The sequence below is a fragment of the Crocuta crocuta genome, unplaced genomic scaffold, assembly GCF_008692635.1.
Source record: "Crocuta crocuta isolate KB4526 unplaced genomic scaffold, BGI_CrCroc_1.0 scaffold138, whole genome shotgun sequence".
NCBI classification, from domain to species: domain Eukaryota; kingdom Metazoa; phylum Chordata; class Mammalia; order Carnivora; family Hyaenidae; genus Crocuta; species Crocuta crocuta.
Genome location: NW_027532585.1, coordinates 4,800,947 through 4,819,382, shown reverse-complemented (window position 1 = coordinate 4,819,382; position 18,436 = coordinate 4,800,947). Strand labels below are relative to the sequence as shown.

General features: G+C 41.2%; 1 protein-coding gene across 3 annotated transcripts in view; it reads right to left on the bottom strand.

Moving 5' to 3' along the window:
- The window catches only part of SHTN1 (shootin 1), a 104,998-nt gene that overhangs the window by 57,076 nt on the left and 29,486 nt on the right, over positions 1–18,436 (bottom strand). For all 3 annotated transcript variants that reach the window (XM_077779468.1, XM_077779469.1, XM_077779470.1), the window contains 5 exons: positions 16,456–16,550; positions 10,499–10,667; positions 8,637–8,734; positions 6,601–6,682; positions 2,831–2,925 (listed from right to left, as the gene is read on the bottom strand). In XM_077779468.1, the coding sequence (XP_077635594.1) occupies positions 2,831–2,925; positions 6,601–6,682; positions 8,637–8,734; positions 10,499–10,667; positions 16,456–16,550 (539 nt within the window). The remainder of the gene's footprint in view (positions 1–2,830; positions 2,926–6,600; positions 6,683–8,636; positions 8,735–10,498; positions 10,668–16,455; positions 16,551–18,436) is intronic.

Below are 18,436 nucleotides of genomic sequence, written 5' to 3'. Positions count from 1 at the left end.
TTTGTTTTGTTTTTTACGTTGCCTTTTTTTCACCCATTTTTTTCTATCCCTTCATGCTCCCCTCCCTTCTGGCAGCCACTAGTTTGTTCTCCATATTTATGGGTCTGTTTCTGCTTTTTTGTTTGTTTTGTTTTTCAGATTCCACATGTAGGTGAAATCATATGGTATTTGTCTTTCTCTGACTTACTTCACTTAACCTAACACCCTCTAGATCCAGATCTCATTCTTCTTTATGGCTGAATAATATTCCTGTGTGTGTGTGTGTGTGTGTGTGTGTGTGTGCGCGCGCGCGCGCATGTGTGTGCGTGCATATGCACTTTTTTTTTTTAAAGAAATGTTGGTTGTGACCCACTAACTTGCATGTTTGTTTATTTTATTTTTGAGAGGTGAGGGGGGCAGAGAGAGAGCTGGGGACACAGAATCCAAAGCAGGTTCCAGGCCCCAAGCTGTCAGCACAGAGCCCAAAGCAAGGCTTGAACTCACGAACCATGAGCTCATAACCTGAGCAGAAGTCGGATGCTTAACTGACTGAGCCACCCAGGCGCCTCCACNGAATTTTTTTTTTTTTTTTTTACAAGGAATATACATTCCTTTTGTAATTAAAAATATGAAGTAAATTAACTATCAAATTCTAAGGCTCCAGACAGGCAGGGATCATAGTTGTTTTCTTTGCCATTACAGCCCCACCATGAGCACAGCGTCTGGCTTCTGAGGATGTTTGCTGGATGCTCTAAAAACCAAAATGCGAAAGAGTACTTCTCTTGTTAAATCAAGTCATGCACCTTTCAGCAGTAGTTACCTGTGGAAAAGCTGAGAATCCATCATCCGTGCAAAGGGGAAGGTATATGGCTTCTAATCTAACTATAGTTTGAAAACAAACAGCGGTTTTCTGCTCGCTATTGTGCAGATCGAATGCAGATACTACAAGAACACTGGGCACCACTGCAAATCCTGACGGCACCAGAAGGGCCCTTGCTCTCCCTTCTCCCACCTCCACCTCCGGGTGCTGGGGTCACCGGTCAGAGTCACGGTTTCCACCCATCACTACCAGGTGGAGGGCAGAATCCTTCGCCCGTTTTCACATTCTCAGCGGAATCCCGCTTCTCCCATCTATCTTCTCTGCTGCCTCACGACCTTCGAGTTTTCTTCGAGCTGCTTTGTATTCTAATATTGTTCCACGAACAACAGATGTAAAACTGAAACTGTTTCTCAACATAAGACGCTGGCATTCGGGTCGAAACAAGCCAAGCTTTTCAGTTCTACGGTGGGGACACCTTCACATCATCCCTGTCCCTGCTCTCCCTTGGCTGTTTACTTGGTGCCATTATTTATATTGCTGCAGCTTTCCCGAAGGGCTCTAACACACTTCAATCCTTTTTTCTTTCTTCCAAGTAATAAGAGAACAATTTTTAGTCACCTTTCATTAAAGTCTCTGAATAAAATGAATAATATTTCAAATTCACATCTTCTTGGACGACACCTTTTACAGAGTTCATTGCTAGCACAGCTACATTCGAGTGCAGAGACGCCTGCACAAAACCATAATCTGATTTTCAAATGTCATTCCCATAACCCCATGCTTTGTCTTCCTTCTGCCACCTTGGTTACTTCTACCTACGAATGTTTTACATTTCCTTAGCTACGTTCCGGCACAGCCTACAGGGCGCACGCAGATTCGAACTACTTCTACGTGATAGAAATCTCAAGCAGACCAGCGCCATGTCATGAGCTGTTATAGTTCAGCCAACTGGTGCCTCATCGTTTCCCTGTAAACCAGCCCCAGGGCCATGGAAAACCCAGAGACAACAGGTCAACAAAGGAGAGCCAGATCATAAGAAGCTCAAAGCTTATCTCTGACATGAGAGGAAAATCACTACTCTGGTGAAAGGCCATGACAATGGGTGTACAACATGGTAACGTTCCACAACAAGTGAAGAATCTGCTCGTGTACTGAGATCACCGTCTAGGAGGTGAAGACAAGCACTAAAGCCATGATGCTGTTAGTTGAGCTGGTACGGGAGATGTAACCTGGATTCTTTTTTTTTTCTTTTTTTAGTTGATTTATTTTTGAGATAGAGAGAGACAGAACATGAGCGGCAGAGGGTCAGAGAGAGAAGGAGACACAGAATCTGAAACAGGCTCCAGGCTCTGAGCTAGCTGTCAGCACAGAGCCCGACGTGGGGCTCGAACCCACGAGCCACAAGATCATGACCTGAACCCAAGTCGGATGCTTAACCAACTGAGCCACCCAGGTGCCCCAATGTAACCTGGATTCTTAAGGCTATTTGAAACATACAGAAATCCCGTACCCGAGCTGGCCTTCCCATCACAAGTTATGGGTATCCCCAGATACAAGTTCTTTCCCCTGTACAGCATTTTGTAGTACAAAATCCTGTATCAGGCCATTTGATTTTGAAATCACTTGACTGAGCCACTAACATCACCCACTTTACAGATAGTGAAAGCGAAGCCCAAGAAGGCGAATACTCGCAGGTCATACAACTAGTGACTGATTGACATGGCCCAAATTTGAACCCAGATCTTCTGACACCGGGTTCAGTGACCTTGACACTATTTCATAGCTGCCTCCCTTAGTTTATAGTGATGAGTTCTGGGGCGCCTGGATGGGTTAGTCGGTAGAGCATGCAACTCCTGACCTTGGGATTGTGAGTTTGAGCTCCCATGTTGGGGGTACAGATTCCCTTAAAAAATAAAAAATCTTTAAAAACAAAGTGGTAAGTTCTGATTCAACTTCAAACCCTATTTTGATACGTCATCTGCAGAGTTCTTTCAGAAACAAACGTTTAAAACTAGGTCTCTGGATACTTACCTCTTGTGCAAACGACTCCGCCTTCTTTCGAAGGTCCTTCTCCAGCTGCAGGTTAACCTGCATCTCCTCATACTCTTCCACCGCCAGCATGGACACTGAGTAGACAGGAAAAGAAATGGACAAAATGCCACACACACTGTCAGGAAGATGGGTGGAAAACAATGCTGAAGAGATTCACTGAATCCGCATGAAAGCACCCTCCTCCATCGCTGGTTGGAATATAAATTGATAAAACCTTTTTGGAGGGCAACTCGGTGATGTGAATCAAAGATCTAAAACTATTCATGCCCCCTGACTTGACAATTCCACTTTTCGGAAGGTACTGATCCCCCCAGGAGAGTAAATCATGAACATGTCCAGAGATTAAGCGGTGAGAATGCTTTCGGCATTGGTGTAGACAACAGTGAAATCATCCAGATGGTCTCATAGGGAAGGAACAGTAAAGCACAGAATGTACAAGAAATTGGACTCTGCCATCGAAATGACATTGCAGAAGCATATTTCTTGAACCAAAAGACATTCGTGATATTTTTTAAATGAGCTTACTTTTGTTTTTTCTTCTTCTTTTTCTTTTACATTTATTTTTGAGAGACAGAGTGAGACAGAGCACAAGCGGAAGAGGGGCAGAGAGAGAAGGAGACACAGAATCTGAAACAGGCTCCAGGGTCTGAACTGTCAGCACAGGGCCTGACGCGGGGCTCAAACCCATGAACCGTGAGATCATGACCTGAGCCAAAGTCAGACGCTCAAACAACTGAGCTGCCCAGGTGCCCCACTTCTCTTTTTTAAAAGCTACGGATCTATGAGGCATTTCACAGAAGACGAAACATGAGAGGCCAGTGCACGTGTGGAAAGATACTCATCTTCACTAGTAATCAGAGAAACAGAAAGGAAAAGCACAGGCACACAAGGAGGGAACTGGCCAAAATTAAGGAGAGTTATGCCAGGTCTGGAAACGATAAAGAATGACGGGAACAAACGCACTGCTAACCGGAACGTAAACCTACTCAGGAAGGGCTCTGGCGTCATGCAGTGAGACAGAAAATAAACTTGCGTTCGCCACGGATCTCAGTGAAGCGCTTAGATATATGCGCCAGGAGACGCAAATGCGACTTTTCATGACTGCATGACTTGGAATAGCAAAAAATTGGAAAAAACTCAAACATCCACCAACAGGATGCTGGATCAATGAATTTTGGTACAGATCTGAATGGCATACCCATACTGAATGGCCTTCAGCAGGGATAGACCCCACAAGCCCAGACAGTTGCAGAAGGACACACACGAAGGGATACCATTAATATAAAGTTCAAAAACATGCAAAATTAGACAACATGCTGTTTGGAGATATATACGTATTTGGTAGAACTTATTATAAAGAAAATAAACGATAAAAATCCACGGGAGGGGGTACAAGTGGAGACTGACTTGTAAAGTAACACTGGGTAAAGAGATTATTTCTTTGCTGATATTTTCTTCATCTTCCATAAATGTTATAAACACATTTAACAAACAATATAGAGAGAGCTTTCTTTATATTGGAAGAATATACGTGATGTTAATAGCGCTTATCTCTGAACTATAAACCTTGAAAAATTTTTTTCCTTTTCCTATTCCTACATGAATCTATATTTTCTACCAAAAAAAGCATATTACCTGAATAAAAATTATATATATGTGTATACGTGTGTGTGTGTGTGTGTGTGTATGTATATTTTTGTATGTTGTTTTTAAGTATCTTCCATGTTTATAAAGAGAAACGGCCTGAGATCCATTCAGGCCCAGAGTCAGAGCTCTGAATTAACGAATCAATGTAGGACAGAAATCTTTAAAGGGAAGGTCCTGTCATATAAAAGCAACAGGAAATCTTTACTACTTTTTGACATATTGTGGCCTGTGTTGTTAAATAATGACACAGACAGGATGGAGGGAGTGATGGCGGCAGTAGAAATAGGCACAACATGTGTGGATATCACACTAGCCTCTCCATCCGCCTCTGGAGAGGCACTTGCAATCCCGAGCTGAGTCATATCAATAAAATCTTTAAAAAGGCTCCCTTAATGGCTGCTTTCACACAATGTTCCGCCAGGACACTTCAGTCCTAACTGACTAAGGACTGGTTTGCTGTGTAATGACATAGAATTTCAAACTCTGTACTCCGTAAATCTACTGCCTTCTCAGAGGAAAGACTAATAGTCTTACTCAAGTAAAGCAATGTAAGTGGTGGTTTGTGATGTGAATTACAGGTCCCTGAGAGCTAAATGATTTTCAAACCTATTTAAAAAAAGAAGTTTCAGGAAGAAAACAAAGACGACTATGACTATCTGAAGCCCTGGGCAAGATAATTGACCCTTTTCTATGTCCAGGACACCATAATAAAAAGTGAATTTCCACATGACCCGGCCCTTTTTACTGGGATTCTAAAAGAAATTAGGTTGGTCGTAGTTATGCATTTATTTATATAATCTCTCTCTCTTCCTAGACAGAGGCTTCTCTGAAGGCAAGACCCATGTGATTAACCTTCATAGAAACTTCTGCTTCTAGCACAGTACGTCAAGACCATTACTATCTTCCTAACTGCAGAGAGAGCTGAGGAAATCGGCTCCCACACTTGACTATGAGGTCCTTCGCTTATTCAAAAACCTCAATTTGTGACGCAAAGGCAGAGAAGTACCACCAATTACAACAGGGAAGGCTGGGAGATTTCCTTTCAGTGTTGTAGCTTCTGAACTAAGAGAGAGAGTGAATAAGGTGGAAAAACGAACAAAAAGCTCAGAACTATGTCTGGGCCGAACCCCACTTCGGCGTCACTCCCTCGTCCTAAACCAGAGGACGTACAACACAGCTCCCATGAGACCTGACGCTGCATTTTACTTATTAGCAAGGATTCTGTCCTCTCTAGAGGTCACCTTTGGAGAAATTCCTTCTCCCCATGAGACCAGGTCTGCTTCTCCTGATCAAGAGGTTCATGTTTAAGTGATTCATATAAATGATCATGAATCTCTCGTCGTGTTGACCTCTAGACAGCTCCGAGCCAGATGTCAGGCACCCAGGCAGGACTGTGCAGGACCTCAGGGCAAGCATGGAGTCTGTGTATCAGTATTTAATTTTACTTTGGCTTTGCCCTGTTTTCTATATCCTCTCAATTTAAAACTCTATCATATCAGAGCGCCTGGATGGCTCAGTCAGTTAAGCCTCCGACTTTGGCTCAGGTCATGATCTCACAGTTTGTGGGTGCGAGGCCTGTGTTGGGCTCTGGCCTGACAGCTCAGAGCCTGGAGCCTGCTTTGGATTCTGTGTCTCCCTCTCTCTCTGCCCCTCCCCTGCTCATGCTCTTTCTCTCTCTCTGTCCCTAAAATAAATAAACATTAATAAATAAATAAATAAATAAACCTCGTATCATATCATATTGCATGTATCTATGGCGATATCCTAATCTCTCCTGGACTAAAAATAACCTGCCAAATACATAAATACTGAGGGGAGAGCCAATATTGGCCATGGTCCCAGGATACATGGAGACAGAACAGTGTTTTGGTTTAAAGTGGGTCATAATTTCCTCAAGCAAAAGCACTTCTAGAAGTCCCAAGATCCTAAGGCGGGTGATAAAATAACGGGAAAGAGAGAGACTTGTTGCTAGAAATCAGAAAAACACAATATAGGATCCTCTGGCTATAAGAATCTTTAGGCACAAGTATAAAACAACACAAAATGTATGTAAACCAAATAAATTACGTATGTATCTGAGAAAAAAGACTGGGAACACGTACCTCTATTGCATTTTTCTAAGACTCTTCTCTGTTCGAGAACTTCTGAATTCAAAACATCTTTTTCTTGTTTAACTTTATTTACCTAAAATTGTGAGATTGTGGGGGAAGGAAACACCCAACACTGTAAAACACAACATATGTTGATGTGCGACACTCAAACTGCTGTTCAACATTCAACACAAAGTTACTATCTAAAGCAGTAATTGGCTTTACTGTCCTGGGCTTTTTATTAAGGTTCTCCTTAAGGCTTCAAAGGTAGCTATTTAAGTTAGGGTGCGCATTTTGTAGAGAACTTACTTACAAATTCGAAATGGCATGGGTCCCTAACATTGTAAATGGCTCATAATTTTAAATGCAAAAATCCAACCAGAAAGCACCCAGAAAATACAGGAATCAGTTGGTCTAAGATCCAATACTCAGTTTTGGTATTCATTTCAAACTCTGATGTTAGGTAAAAACATTTCAAACTTTGGTGATTTGGGCTTGAATAAAACACACATGAAAATCCTCCCCCAAAACTTACATTTCTGAGATAATTTGACACTGGTCAATAGGAGAGAATATCATAGGACAGATTTAAAAAAAAAAAAAAAAGAATGTAAAGTTACATGTATCAAAGAGGATAAACCTCAAATGCATTATATTGAATTTTAAAAAGCAGGGATATTTACGTCACTTAAAAACACTCAAAATACTACTTATTTTGGCAAAAGATGGAAATACACCCACTGGAATGATAAAAAATCAAGGTCAGAATAATGACTGGTTACGGAAACAGGGCAGGGAGGGTGGGGAATGCAGTTAGGAAGAAATCCACTGGGATTTTCAAGACTATGTATGCAGCTACGTAGTGGGCAAATGGGTGTTCGTTATTTTGTTCTTGATACTTTTCACATGTCTAAAGGACATGTGTTATAAAAGAAATAACTTCCGAAAGGGCTTCTGATAACACTTCTAAGTGGGAGGTGACAGGATTATCAGTAAATAATCATAACTGAGGAACAGGGTGCATCAAAATGTGTTTGTCTCTCTCCTATGGTTATGGTCAAGAAACAGACTAATCTCGTGGTCCTGGAAAAGGAATGAACCCATCAGCATGCCAGAGGGCCTGTGAACTGGCTGCTTTTAGTATAAATCAGATTTTCGATTTTTGTTTGAATCAGTGATGGATATAAAAATCTCCAACAGGAATGCCCCTTCCAAAATATCATCATCGTTCTCTCTCATTAGGACGTTTTGCTACAGTCCAGAAGCGTGACCGAGGCTGAAACTGGAAGAGACTGCTTTTCTCCACCAGCTTTTCTTCCCAACTTTTCTCACATGACGGTCCTTAAGAAAATGGTAAGATGTGTGTGCAAACGTAAGGAACCAGATAAGGCTGCCCACTGAAGGGATCCATGCCTTGGCATTACCTGTAAGCCACCTGCGGGATATCAAGGTGCATAGTGCATGGGTTTGGGAGCTTGGGCAGCAGAATTTGGGAGCCACTCATAGACACAAGTTAAATCAAGACTGCAAAGGCCATTCCTCAAAGTGTCATGCAGAGAAAGGCAAGTATGCGCTCCTGTTCTTCAAGACCATTCAAAAGGAAAAAACAAAAAAATTCTCCAAACACGCACTTGAACCCATTTTACCGCCTATCACATATGCTTATGTTAGAGGGAAACGAGGAGAGCCCAACTCAGTCAACCTGCTGATGCAGAAGCAAAATACTTCTTCACCAGCAGCAATGAAGTGAAGGACTTAAATTGCAGATGCCATTGCAAATGTGCCTCACACGGTAAAAGACAAAGGGGGACCCGCATTGCTATTTTGGTGCTAAGCTATTTACTGAGCTAAGTAGCAAGTAGATGAATGTTCATGATCTTCTGGTCTACACTTTTCTGTATATTTGAGATGGGGTAGAAGAGAAGGTTAAAATTAGCATATGGTTCTCATGTCAGAAATTAACTTCCGACAGCAAGGTTTTAACTTAGCCAGTCTCCAAATGCCCTGAAAACACCCAAAGGCTTGCCTTTCAGGCCTAAGACACATACTTCTTCAATCACTTCTACAAGTTTGCTCTTGAGATTTTCCAATTCAATGGCTAATATCTTCTTCTCCTCCTGAACAGATACAATTTGATCTCGAAGTTCTGCGTTTTTAAAGAAAAAAATAAAGGGGGGAAACAATATAAATAAACTTATTTTTAAAAGAAGAAACCAATCTTGTCAAAAGAATTGAAAATGCCAGTCCACGTGTAGCTCATGGTCAAGGTTATTTAACAATTAAAATGAAATGAAGAAACAGAGAACAATGGAAATCTCATTCTGTGCCCCCATACACAGTCACAGTTAATAATTTTATATCTCGTGATCTCACCATGTTCTTAAATATATACTAGATCATGTTTTCTCTACATTCTATCAAACACGTATTTTAGAAAACTGTCTGGCATTTTAGAAATATATAGTTTTTTAAGATTTCAGTGAAACAGATTAAGGCACTGTACTAATTTCCTTTTTATTTTAAAATGGCCATGGGCTCCTGTCACAATACAATAGAATAAATAATTGGGCAGTTGATAATTTGCAGATTTTGATCTGCAGGAAAAATATCCTGACCTGCTGCCAGTGTGTAGCCCTCAAATATTATTTGAACTGACTCAACACATAACCTAGTTAAAAAAGGGTTAATTCTAGTAATTTTCTCTCCAGAGTTTTTGGTGTTTGGCTTCTTAATTTATTTCATATTTCTTATTATTGGGATTTAATGAAAACTTTATTACCAAAATGGAAATATTAGCAACTGTAAGTGCAAACACTTTCTGTATTAGGTGAAAGTTACTTCCACCACTCAAGGTTAAAAAAAATATACATAGCTTAGCACGGAGTACTTAAATTGATACCCAGGCCTACAGTTTTGCAACTTAGTTTTTAACTGCGATTAATTTCTTACTCTTCTCCAAGGACAATAAAAAACCTTCTCTGGGGTTATTTACAAACGAAATCAAACTTTTACATGAACCGAGCTTGAATATATAACCCACTTATTTCAAACTCACTTTCTTCACTGGCTGGCTAATCCTGAAGGAACAAGAGACTACCATCCAAGACCTAACAGAAGGGAAAATTATGAACAAAAGAAGACCCTAGAAACTTCTCTCCTCCAACAATATAAATATTATTTTGTCTTCGATTAAAGGAGTGGAGGTTGAGGTAACGATGACTTTCTTTATACTTTCTTCTTTAAACTTGCAACTGAAGTTTTATCTACCCAACAAACTAATGAGTATTGTTTTAGACATGTGCCTAACGCTAAAATGTCCTAGAAATTACTTACTGAGCCCCAGACTGCTCTCCTATATCATTAACATAAACAATGTATACATATAATTATGTGTGTATATATGTAATCATGAATAAAATAAAGGTATATTTTTAGACTTTATTTTAGAGAGAATGTGCATGAGTGGGGGAGAGAGACACAGGGAGAGAGAGGCTCTTAAGGAGGCTCCATGGTCAGGCTCAGCGCAGGGCCTAATGCGGGACTTGATCTCACTTACAAGCCTGGGATCGTGACTTGAGCCTAACTCAAGAGCTGGACGCTCAAGTGACTGAGCCACCCAGGCAGCCTCGTTCTATCTTAACGATAGTCTGTATTTTTAAACAGTTTTACAGACTAGCTGTTGCATCAAGACAATGCTTTCCAAAGAGCCTCATCCCAAACAAGAAAGTAACTCATAACGCATCAATCTCGTGTCCTGTCGTGAATCTCAAACCGGCTACCCCTGGAACATTTAAACCGGAAACTTTCTGAAAGAGAGCCCAACTTCTAACGCTCTCCGGTGATTCCAACGTACACCCAGGGTTGAGAAACATCATCAAAACTATGGTCAGTGACTAGGCCACGAACCCACCTTTGATCTGCTTCTGACACTGTATGGAGACGCAGCTCTCCGCGGCGCCATCAGGGTCTGTGCTGACGTCTTCGTCATCGATGTTGATCTCTTCCGTTATTACATCTGGTCCCAGCTTGGCCATGTACAACATGCTGATTCTTTTCAATGTTTTATTTTCTTTATTTAGCTGAGGCAAAATATAAAAACAGTGATTTTAACAGCAGTCAAATGAGTGTCTTGGATTTTTAAACAATAGACAGATTAAGTGTATTTCTGTCTTACACATTCATCAACATTCACAGCATGAACTAACAATTAGAAGATTCATTAAGGTTTTATTTACACTTTTTTTTAATATTAAACTTATTAAAGTAAGGCCTGATGCCTGGATGACTGCCAGCAGCATGGGAAAATGCTAGTTATAACGGACAATATAGGAAGAACTGGGATAAAATACCGGTAGAGATTAAATCAAATTTCAATTTATTTCAATTTAATTAAGGCATTTTGTTTCGAGAAAATGCTTTCTTTGACGCTGCGCACACTCTGTCAATGTCTGTTGGCTCAGGCCTCTCTCCTCTGGACACTGCTACCCTCCTCCTCATTATTCCACAGGATTCCTAGGGGAACCACCATGTTCCCCCCCAGAGCATACCCTGTCCCTTTGGGCACAGCTAATGAGTCCACACATTAGACACATGAGGCCAAGCTTGGCCAGCTGGATCTCTTCTCTGGAAATCTGGAGGCCGGAACATAGAGATAAGTCTCCTTCCATACATCTGCATGTACAGAAGCTACTGGCAACCACATTCCCACACTCTAAGTTGAGGAACAGAGGAAGGTAGTCCATAGAAAAGCCCAAAATGGAGCTGATATGTAGAGACAGGCAGAGAAAAATAATGGAGATGGGTTACCCACAGGGCTCCGGTCCATTCCTGAAATACTCCTAGCTTATGGATTCTGTGGGATTCTCCAATATCCCTCACTAACAATCACTATGTTCTTTTCTTGCTTAAGCTGGTTCAAGACATGTTTCCATCTAGAGTTCTGAGAATACACGATGGAAGAAAGTACCAGATATGTTTCTACTATCTCTATAAAAGAGTTCCAAGTCATAGCAAAGAAAAGAAATCCTAATTGATTAATGTGTTTGTTATTCCTTTTGTAGAAATGAACTGTTTTTAGTTTCAGTTACTCAACTATCATTGCCTTCTTTGATTCATGTTTACGTGCATATGAATGAATATTAGTACAAAGCACACACAAAGACTAAACTTGGATGGGGGAGCGCCTGGGTGGCTCAGTCGGTTAAGCCTCCAACTTCAGCTCCAGTCATGATCTCATGATTTGTGAGTTTCAGCCCTGCATGGGGCACTTCGGATCTTCTGTCTCCCTCTCTCTTTGTCCCTCGCCCACTTGTGTATATGAGCACTCACTCTCTCTCTCTCAAAAATAAACATTAAAAAAAAAAAAAAGACTAAATTTGGGTCCAAAGTCCACAGAAGGAAAATACAGTTTTCTTATGCTTTCTCTTCTCAAGACTACAGAATAAAAGGTCTTCCCTGAACACATGAACATTTAGAAACGGAACCATGTTTCTTTTCCTAAGGGCCAATGACCAGCAAGACAGTTGTGAATTTCATAACCAGGAGACCTGATTCTCACCCCAATAACACTGAATCTAAATATATCTCAAGTAGCCTGGTCTGGAGCACCAGAGGTTTCCCTGACCTATCTGGGGAGTCAAGAAGAATCTATAAGAAATGGATGGCTATGAACCCTTCCATTGATTCTCTTTGGGAAGCCTAGTGGGCTCTATTCAGGGAATCTGACTCAGTCCTTTTCTTCCCTGTCCCCAGCCTACAGCTCGGGCTTCTAGCTCCCCAAGGTACATTAGAGGATCAAGAACTAGATACGAGCCCGCCCTCTCTCTCAGCCTCTCTCTCTTAAGCTAACACATTCACGTGAAGACTGCTGTGCATTCTCTGAACCATGGGTGCTACAGACTGGCACTGTGCTATGTTCAGGGATCCTGGTCAATTCCCGGACAATGCCATCTTTTCTGAATGTGAGGAGAAAATAACAACTTAAGCAAAAAGTGAAAAAACACTCAAGCCTTCATTTGTAATTCTGCCTCCTACCACTTAGACTAATGGTTTCCAACTCTGCACATAAGCATCTCTAGAGAGCTTTTAAAAAATCCCAGTGCATAGTCTCATAGCAGACCCAAACCTCCAGTAGTGGAACCCAGCACAGTACTTCCTCTGAGCCCTCAGGTGACTCTATTGTATGTCAGTACTAAGAATCTTTGATACGGAGAAAGGCAATGCGTTAGTATGCCTTTCTATAAAATCAGCTGAGTCAAGAATCCTGCTCTATAATCAACTCTCTAGAATAACCTCATCTTTCAGGGTGGCAGTTTCCTCATCAGCAAACTAAGGAAAAAAATAGCCTCTACCTCATAACGTAAAGATTGAAGGAGATATTGTATCTGAAGTGTTTAATACAGTGACTGACATGCAGTAAAAATTCAGTGTTCGCTCCTGATGCTACCGAAAGAAGTTTAGTTTGTGTGTCTGTTTTCTTTGGAAATACTTTATCAGCTCATTTCCTTCAACCAGGATATATATCCACGATTCATGCAAGTTTTTTCTTCCTCCAGGATACTCATAAAAGCACAAAAATACTAATTTTTGCCATCTGGTGCTTAATATGTCAGCTCCTGGGCCACCATCACAATAATACTTAATAACCTCATAGTTAACAGTCCTCTCCTCCAAAGGGTTTAATGCCTCTCTGTCAAGTCAGACACTAAAATCTACCAGCCCTAGCGGCTCTAACTGTAATACAACTACTCTATTTAACAAAGTTACTAACTCAAGAAGAAAGCCACTTACTGCGTGCCTGGCTAACTGGGTAGGTACAGCATGTGACTCTTGATCTCAGGGTCATGAGTTCAAGCTCCACATTGGGCATGGAGTCTAGTTTAAAAAAAAAAAAATGACACCTAGGAAATTTCAGAAGACTTTTCTGAGACGTCACCCTCACATTTCAAAAGAAGAAACCTAAGATTTATATACATAAAGATCTCATGACCATGCCAACTGGATATTTTTGTAAACTCTGAATTCACAAATTTTGGCTACACAATTTCACTGAAGTTATCATTCATCAAGTTCTATATGTTAATGGCATGCTAATTGTTTTTTGGAAACATTCTAAATCACAAAGCAAAAATAAATCTTTTATAACCCTCCAGTAACAGAATCTTCTACTACATTGAAATTTAAATTGTTTTTATATTGGGTGCAGCTTAATGGATACCTAAAGATACAAAATAAGCAAGTTAAACAGATTTGGACCATATGGTTTAAATAATTGGTCCACATTTATCAGTTTAACCTACACATTTTAGGAAAGTACCCACCCTTGCTTTTAAGAAAATTATGCAAATTGCACCTTAAGAATTAAACATTCCATTTGTCATTAATTTGAGAGCAAAGATTTAGAAAAATAAGAATAAATCTACAGAAACTTTGCTGCTTTAAAAACGGAGCCTGCTTTCAAAAATGACAACTGGGATACCACCTAAGTTAGGATGGACAATTTATTGATCATACACGTAATGAAGCTTCCAAACGTTGCATTCAAAGCTGTAGATCTTCGAGATCCAATGAGCACATCTACAGGTTTTGTTGACTTGTGTTTTTATTCCAAGTCCCATGAGGTCACATCATATCCTCAAAAGCAAACCACATGTCCATGTTCAAAAGACTTCAGAAAGAATACAGGGCAACTGCGGAGTGAAGGATCCCATCGTCAAGACGAAAGCAGCAAGCTGACGTTTGAGACTAGCAAACCACGGATGAACACACCAGTCACCTGGCAGCTTCGTCAGCCTCCACACGGCCGGGGCCGCACTCCCGGGTATTCTTAGGAAGCTGACACTGTTCTACCCTGACACTTAGAACAAGACCACTGTAGCTCAGAGAGGTGCATTCTCTTACTCAAAAGTCACCTGTTAGATAAAAACAGGAAGGGGGGAATCATATCTTTTTTGTAAGGAGCCAATACATGGGCACCCAGGTGGCTCAGTGAGTTAAGTGTCCAACTCCTGATTTTGGCTCAGGTCATGATCTCATGGCTCCTGGGTTCGAGCCCCATGTAGGGTTCTACATCGCTGGTGTGGGACCTGAGTGGGATTCTCTCTCCCTCCCTCTCTCTGCCCCTCCCCTGCTCAGGCTCTCTCTTCCTCTCTCTCAAAATAAATAAACTTAAAATAAGTAAATAAATAAAAATAAATGAAGGGGCCTGTACAGACCCGTGAGTAAAGTGCGTCACAAAAAAAGACAAGTCCTCCCTATTTCTCCCTGCAGTCCTCACTCTAGTCCATCCTGTCATTAAAGATGAGACTACAGGGGCGCCTGGGTGGCCTAGTCGGTTAAGCGTCCGACTTTCGCTTGGGTCATGATCTCGCGGTTCGTGGGTTCGAGCCCCGTGTCGGGCTCTGTGCTGACTGCCAGCTCGGAGCCTGGAGCCTGTTTCAGAGTCTGTGACTCCCTCTCTCTCTGACCCTCCCCTGCTCACGCTGTCTCTCTCTCTCTCCTAGAAATAAATAAAACATTAAAACATTAAAAAAAAAAAAAAGATGAGACTACAGCAGTCCAGGGACCAGAACTAACCTGCCTCAAGCCAGTCACATAAGCCCTGAATGACCTAAGTGGGAATGAAACCTGTAGAACTGCCTCCCAAACTGCTGCTCTCCATGAAGTCTGCCCATCCTGAGAGGGAGTCCAGCCTTCTCTTTCCACGTGTGCTACTGGCAATGAGAATACTTACAAATGGCGAGAGGAAACACAGAGACCATCTTAGCCACTGCAAATTCAGGGCAGCTAGTATGCTCCAAGTACATTTTTTCTACTTGCTCCAAAAGAAGGCGTACAGGACACGAAAACAGAATTCACAGTTTTGTGGACCAGTGAACACTTAGTGATGTGTGAGAGCACTCACGTTATCATTGTTTTTAAAGCAATGGCCCGTCCTGCTATGTAGTCTTCAAACACAAATAACAGTAGGGAAGTTGCATGCACGGATTTATATCCTTGGGCTCTGACTGCATTATTTTATGAATTCTAATGTAGTGTCATCACACCAACAATTAAGCAAATACCTCTAGCAAGCACACTGCTAATGCATACAAATTAAACAGAGAGATCTACAGACGGACTGATTGACTGATTTGCAAAATTTCATTCACCTCCAAAGACGTACTTTGGAAGGCAGGTGATGGGGAAAGGGGAAAGACACACAACCGGCAATTACTAATGATATTTGCCTAAAAATTGCTGTAATCCATTTTCTGATGAAGTGGTTCGGATGCATTTTACCCAACCCCAAATACATAAGACAGAGATAAAAACATTCTTTAATAATAATGTACTTCTGATGAGATAGAATATAGAAAATTACACTCTCGGTAAATTCATCAGCTAGAAGCAATCAGCAGAGGACTGGAGGTCACCTTTAGCATGCCCTGGCTCTGCTTTCACAAATAATCACCTGAAATATAAGGCTGGATGCTGACTTCATCTGAATCAAACGTGAACACTCGCTGCTCCTTTATGTCACACCAGGTTAGTTTTAAACTTGGTTAAGTTTGCACCCCGCGCGCAGACATCTAAAAGTCCAGCTGAAAGAACTACCCTGGGGCCAGTTTTTAAAGGCAAAAAAGCACAATGCTGAAATACAGACAAAGAAATGCCCCTTTCGCAATCAAAATAACCTATGCACGAAGATATTTACATAAACCTATTCCAGGATTCTGAGAACTGACAACACTGTCCTCATCGTCCGAGTGGGGAGACAGCGGATCCAAAACCCAGGGGAGCGAAAGAGGAGAGAGGCCACTCACTCTTCAGAGAAGCAGGTTGAAATTAAAAAGCTTGGGTAGGATTCCCTCATTTGAAAAGTCTCACCTTTGTTGCCAAAGCTTCAGCGCTCTCTCGACATGTCTTCTCTATCTCAAGATGGTTCTGCATGAAATTGACTTCCTCTATAACCATGTGAGAAACTAGGAATGAGGGGGAAAAAAGTGTCAGCATTCAGAGATTAGTCAGTGATTCCAGAAGCCCACACACTTCATCCCATGACTCAGAATGCTTCAATTCTTTAGCCAGCCAGACCTTCTACTCTCATGGGGGGCGGGGCGAGGGGGAAAGAACACAGGAAGAGCCTTTTACTGCTGGTGGACACATTTTAGGAAAGCTCGTTAGGCTGTTTTCTTAGCGTCTGCTTTCCATGCACCTGTGCATGTAGCCATAGACACATCCGTGAATCTGGACAAAAGAATCTCTCCTAAATAAAAGTGGAAAACACGATTTCCTTTTCGTAGCAGGACAGAACACCTGGATCTGTTAAGGAAAGTTAGCCAGAGAGAAATTTTTAAGAATGAAAGCTTAAATTGATCTCCTTAACTGGAATAACGATGTGGCAGCTTAGTGAAGGTCAGTGCTGTAACAGCAGGTCTTTATCTGCGACAGAGTGGTTACTTGGACTGAACTCCAAGGCAGAAGAGTAGAGCAACAAGATTTATGTACGATAAGATGATGAAATCAGACGCTTCTGCTTTGGAAGAAATTTGGAAGAAAATAGAATTGTATTCGATATTTTAGCAGTGCTTGAAAAATAGTAATTTTGAGGGTTTTTTTTAAATAGCTGCTTTATATAAATGGAGATTTAAAGGTACAAAGTAATTTACAACTTGAATTGCACTTGGAAGATCAAGGGAAGTGCCAATTCCTCTCACCCATGTTTCTAGTTAAAAGAAAATGCTCAGAATCATAAACTTAACTGTAGAGGTGTATACTCACGGACATGTGTTTGGCTTAAGAAAGAAAAATTAAGTCTACCCAAATGGGAAACCCAACAAAGTTAGGCAAAAAGCACTGGGCTCATATAACACAAAGAGAGATTACTTTTGCTTCATTTAAGCTTAATTAACCTGCAATTATGATTAAACTCAGGGGGAAAAAATTTCTCTCCAAATTAAATACAAAAATGTATTACTTCCTAAGTCTGTCCAAAGTTCTTATTATGTTAATATTCAAATTCATAAAGCAGGACTAAATGGCCAGAAACATCTCTAACCTTGACATTTTTTCAGGGGTAATAATAATCTGCAGCAAATGCAGGCCAACCAAAAACCACTTAACTAATTAGTAGTTGCAGTCACCGAGAAAAACATGAATCAACACTGTTATTACAAGTGGCACATTTGAGTGGCATCTAATTATGACTTGATGAGCACGATACTTGCATTATCAACATTACTACTGCATCCCATCAGGGCCTAAAAGCTGCTGATGGCATTGACTTCGAGAAACTCCCACTCAATGGTACAGCAGCACCCAACAATCGGCTTGGCAGGGGCCCCCCTCACTAAATGACACGTTAAGCGTAATTACTGGTAGACATTGTAAATAAACAGGATTGGAAGTGAAAATTGTACCAAGTGCATAAGACACAATCTGACACATTGGAAGTGGCAGCCTTAATTGAGAGTTTCTTTGACTGCTCAAGATCATTTCAACTGCATTTCTCAGAGGACAGTGATTATAACTGTGGAGACAGACGGCATAATGGTATCAGCACTGCTGACAGAGCAGTGAATTAAATTGTATCTGCTGTTGTGTGAAAGCCTTGATGAGAGGTACAGATGCCTTAGTGGTCTTATCATTATAACACAATGGTCATGTTGTCATCAACCTTTCTGGCTCCAATTGAAAAGAAATGATTGTGTGTTGAGGCTCTGCCCCCCCCCTCCACACCACCCCCCTCTTCTCTTCTATCTCTTGTTCTGAATAGAACCAATTTTCAGAGAGCTATGAAATCACGCAATAGGTCCTAAAATGCAGCTGCTTGGCATACAAACGGGTCCCCATTAAACTGGAATCACAC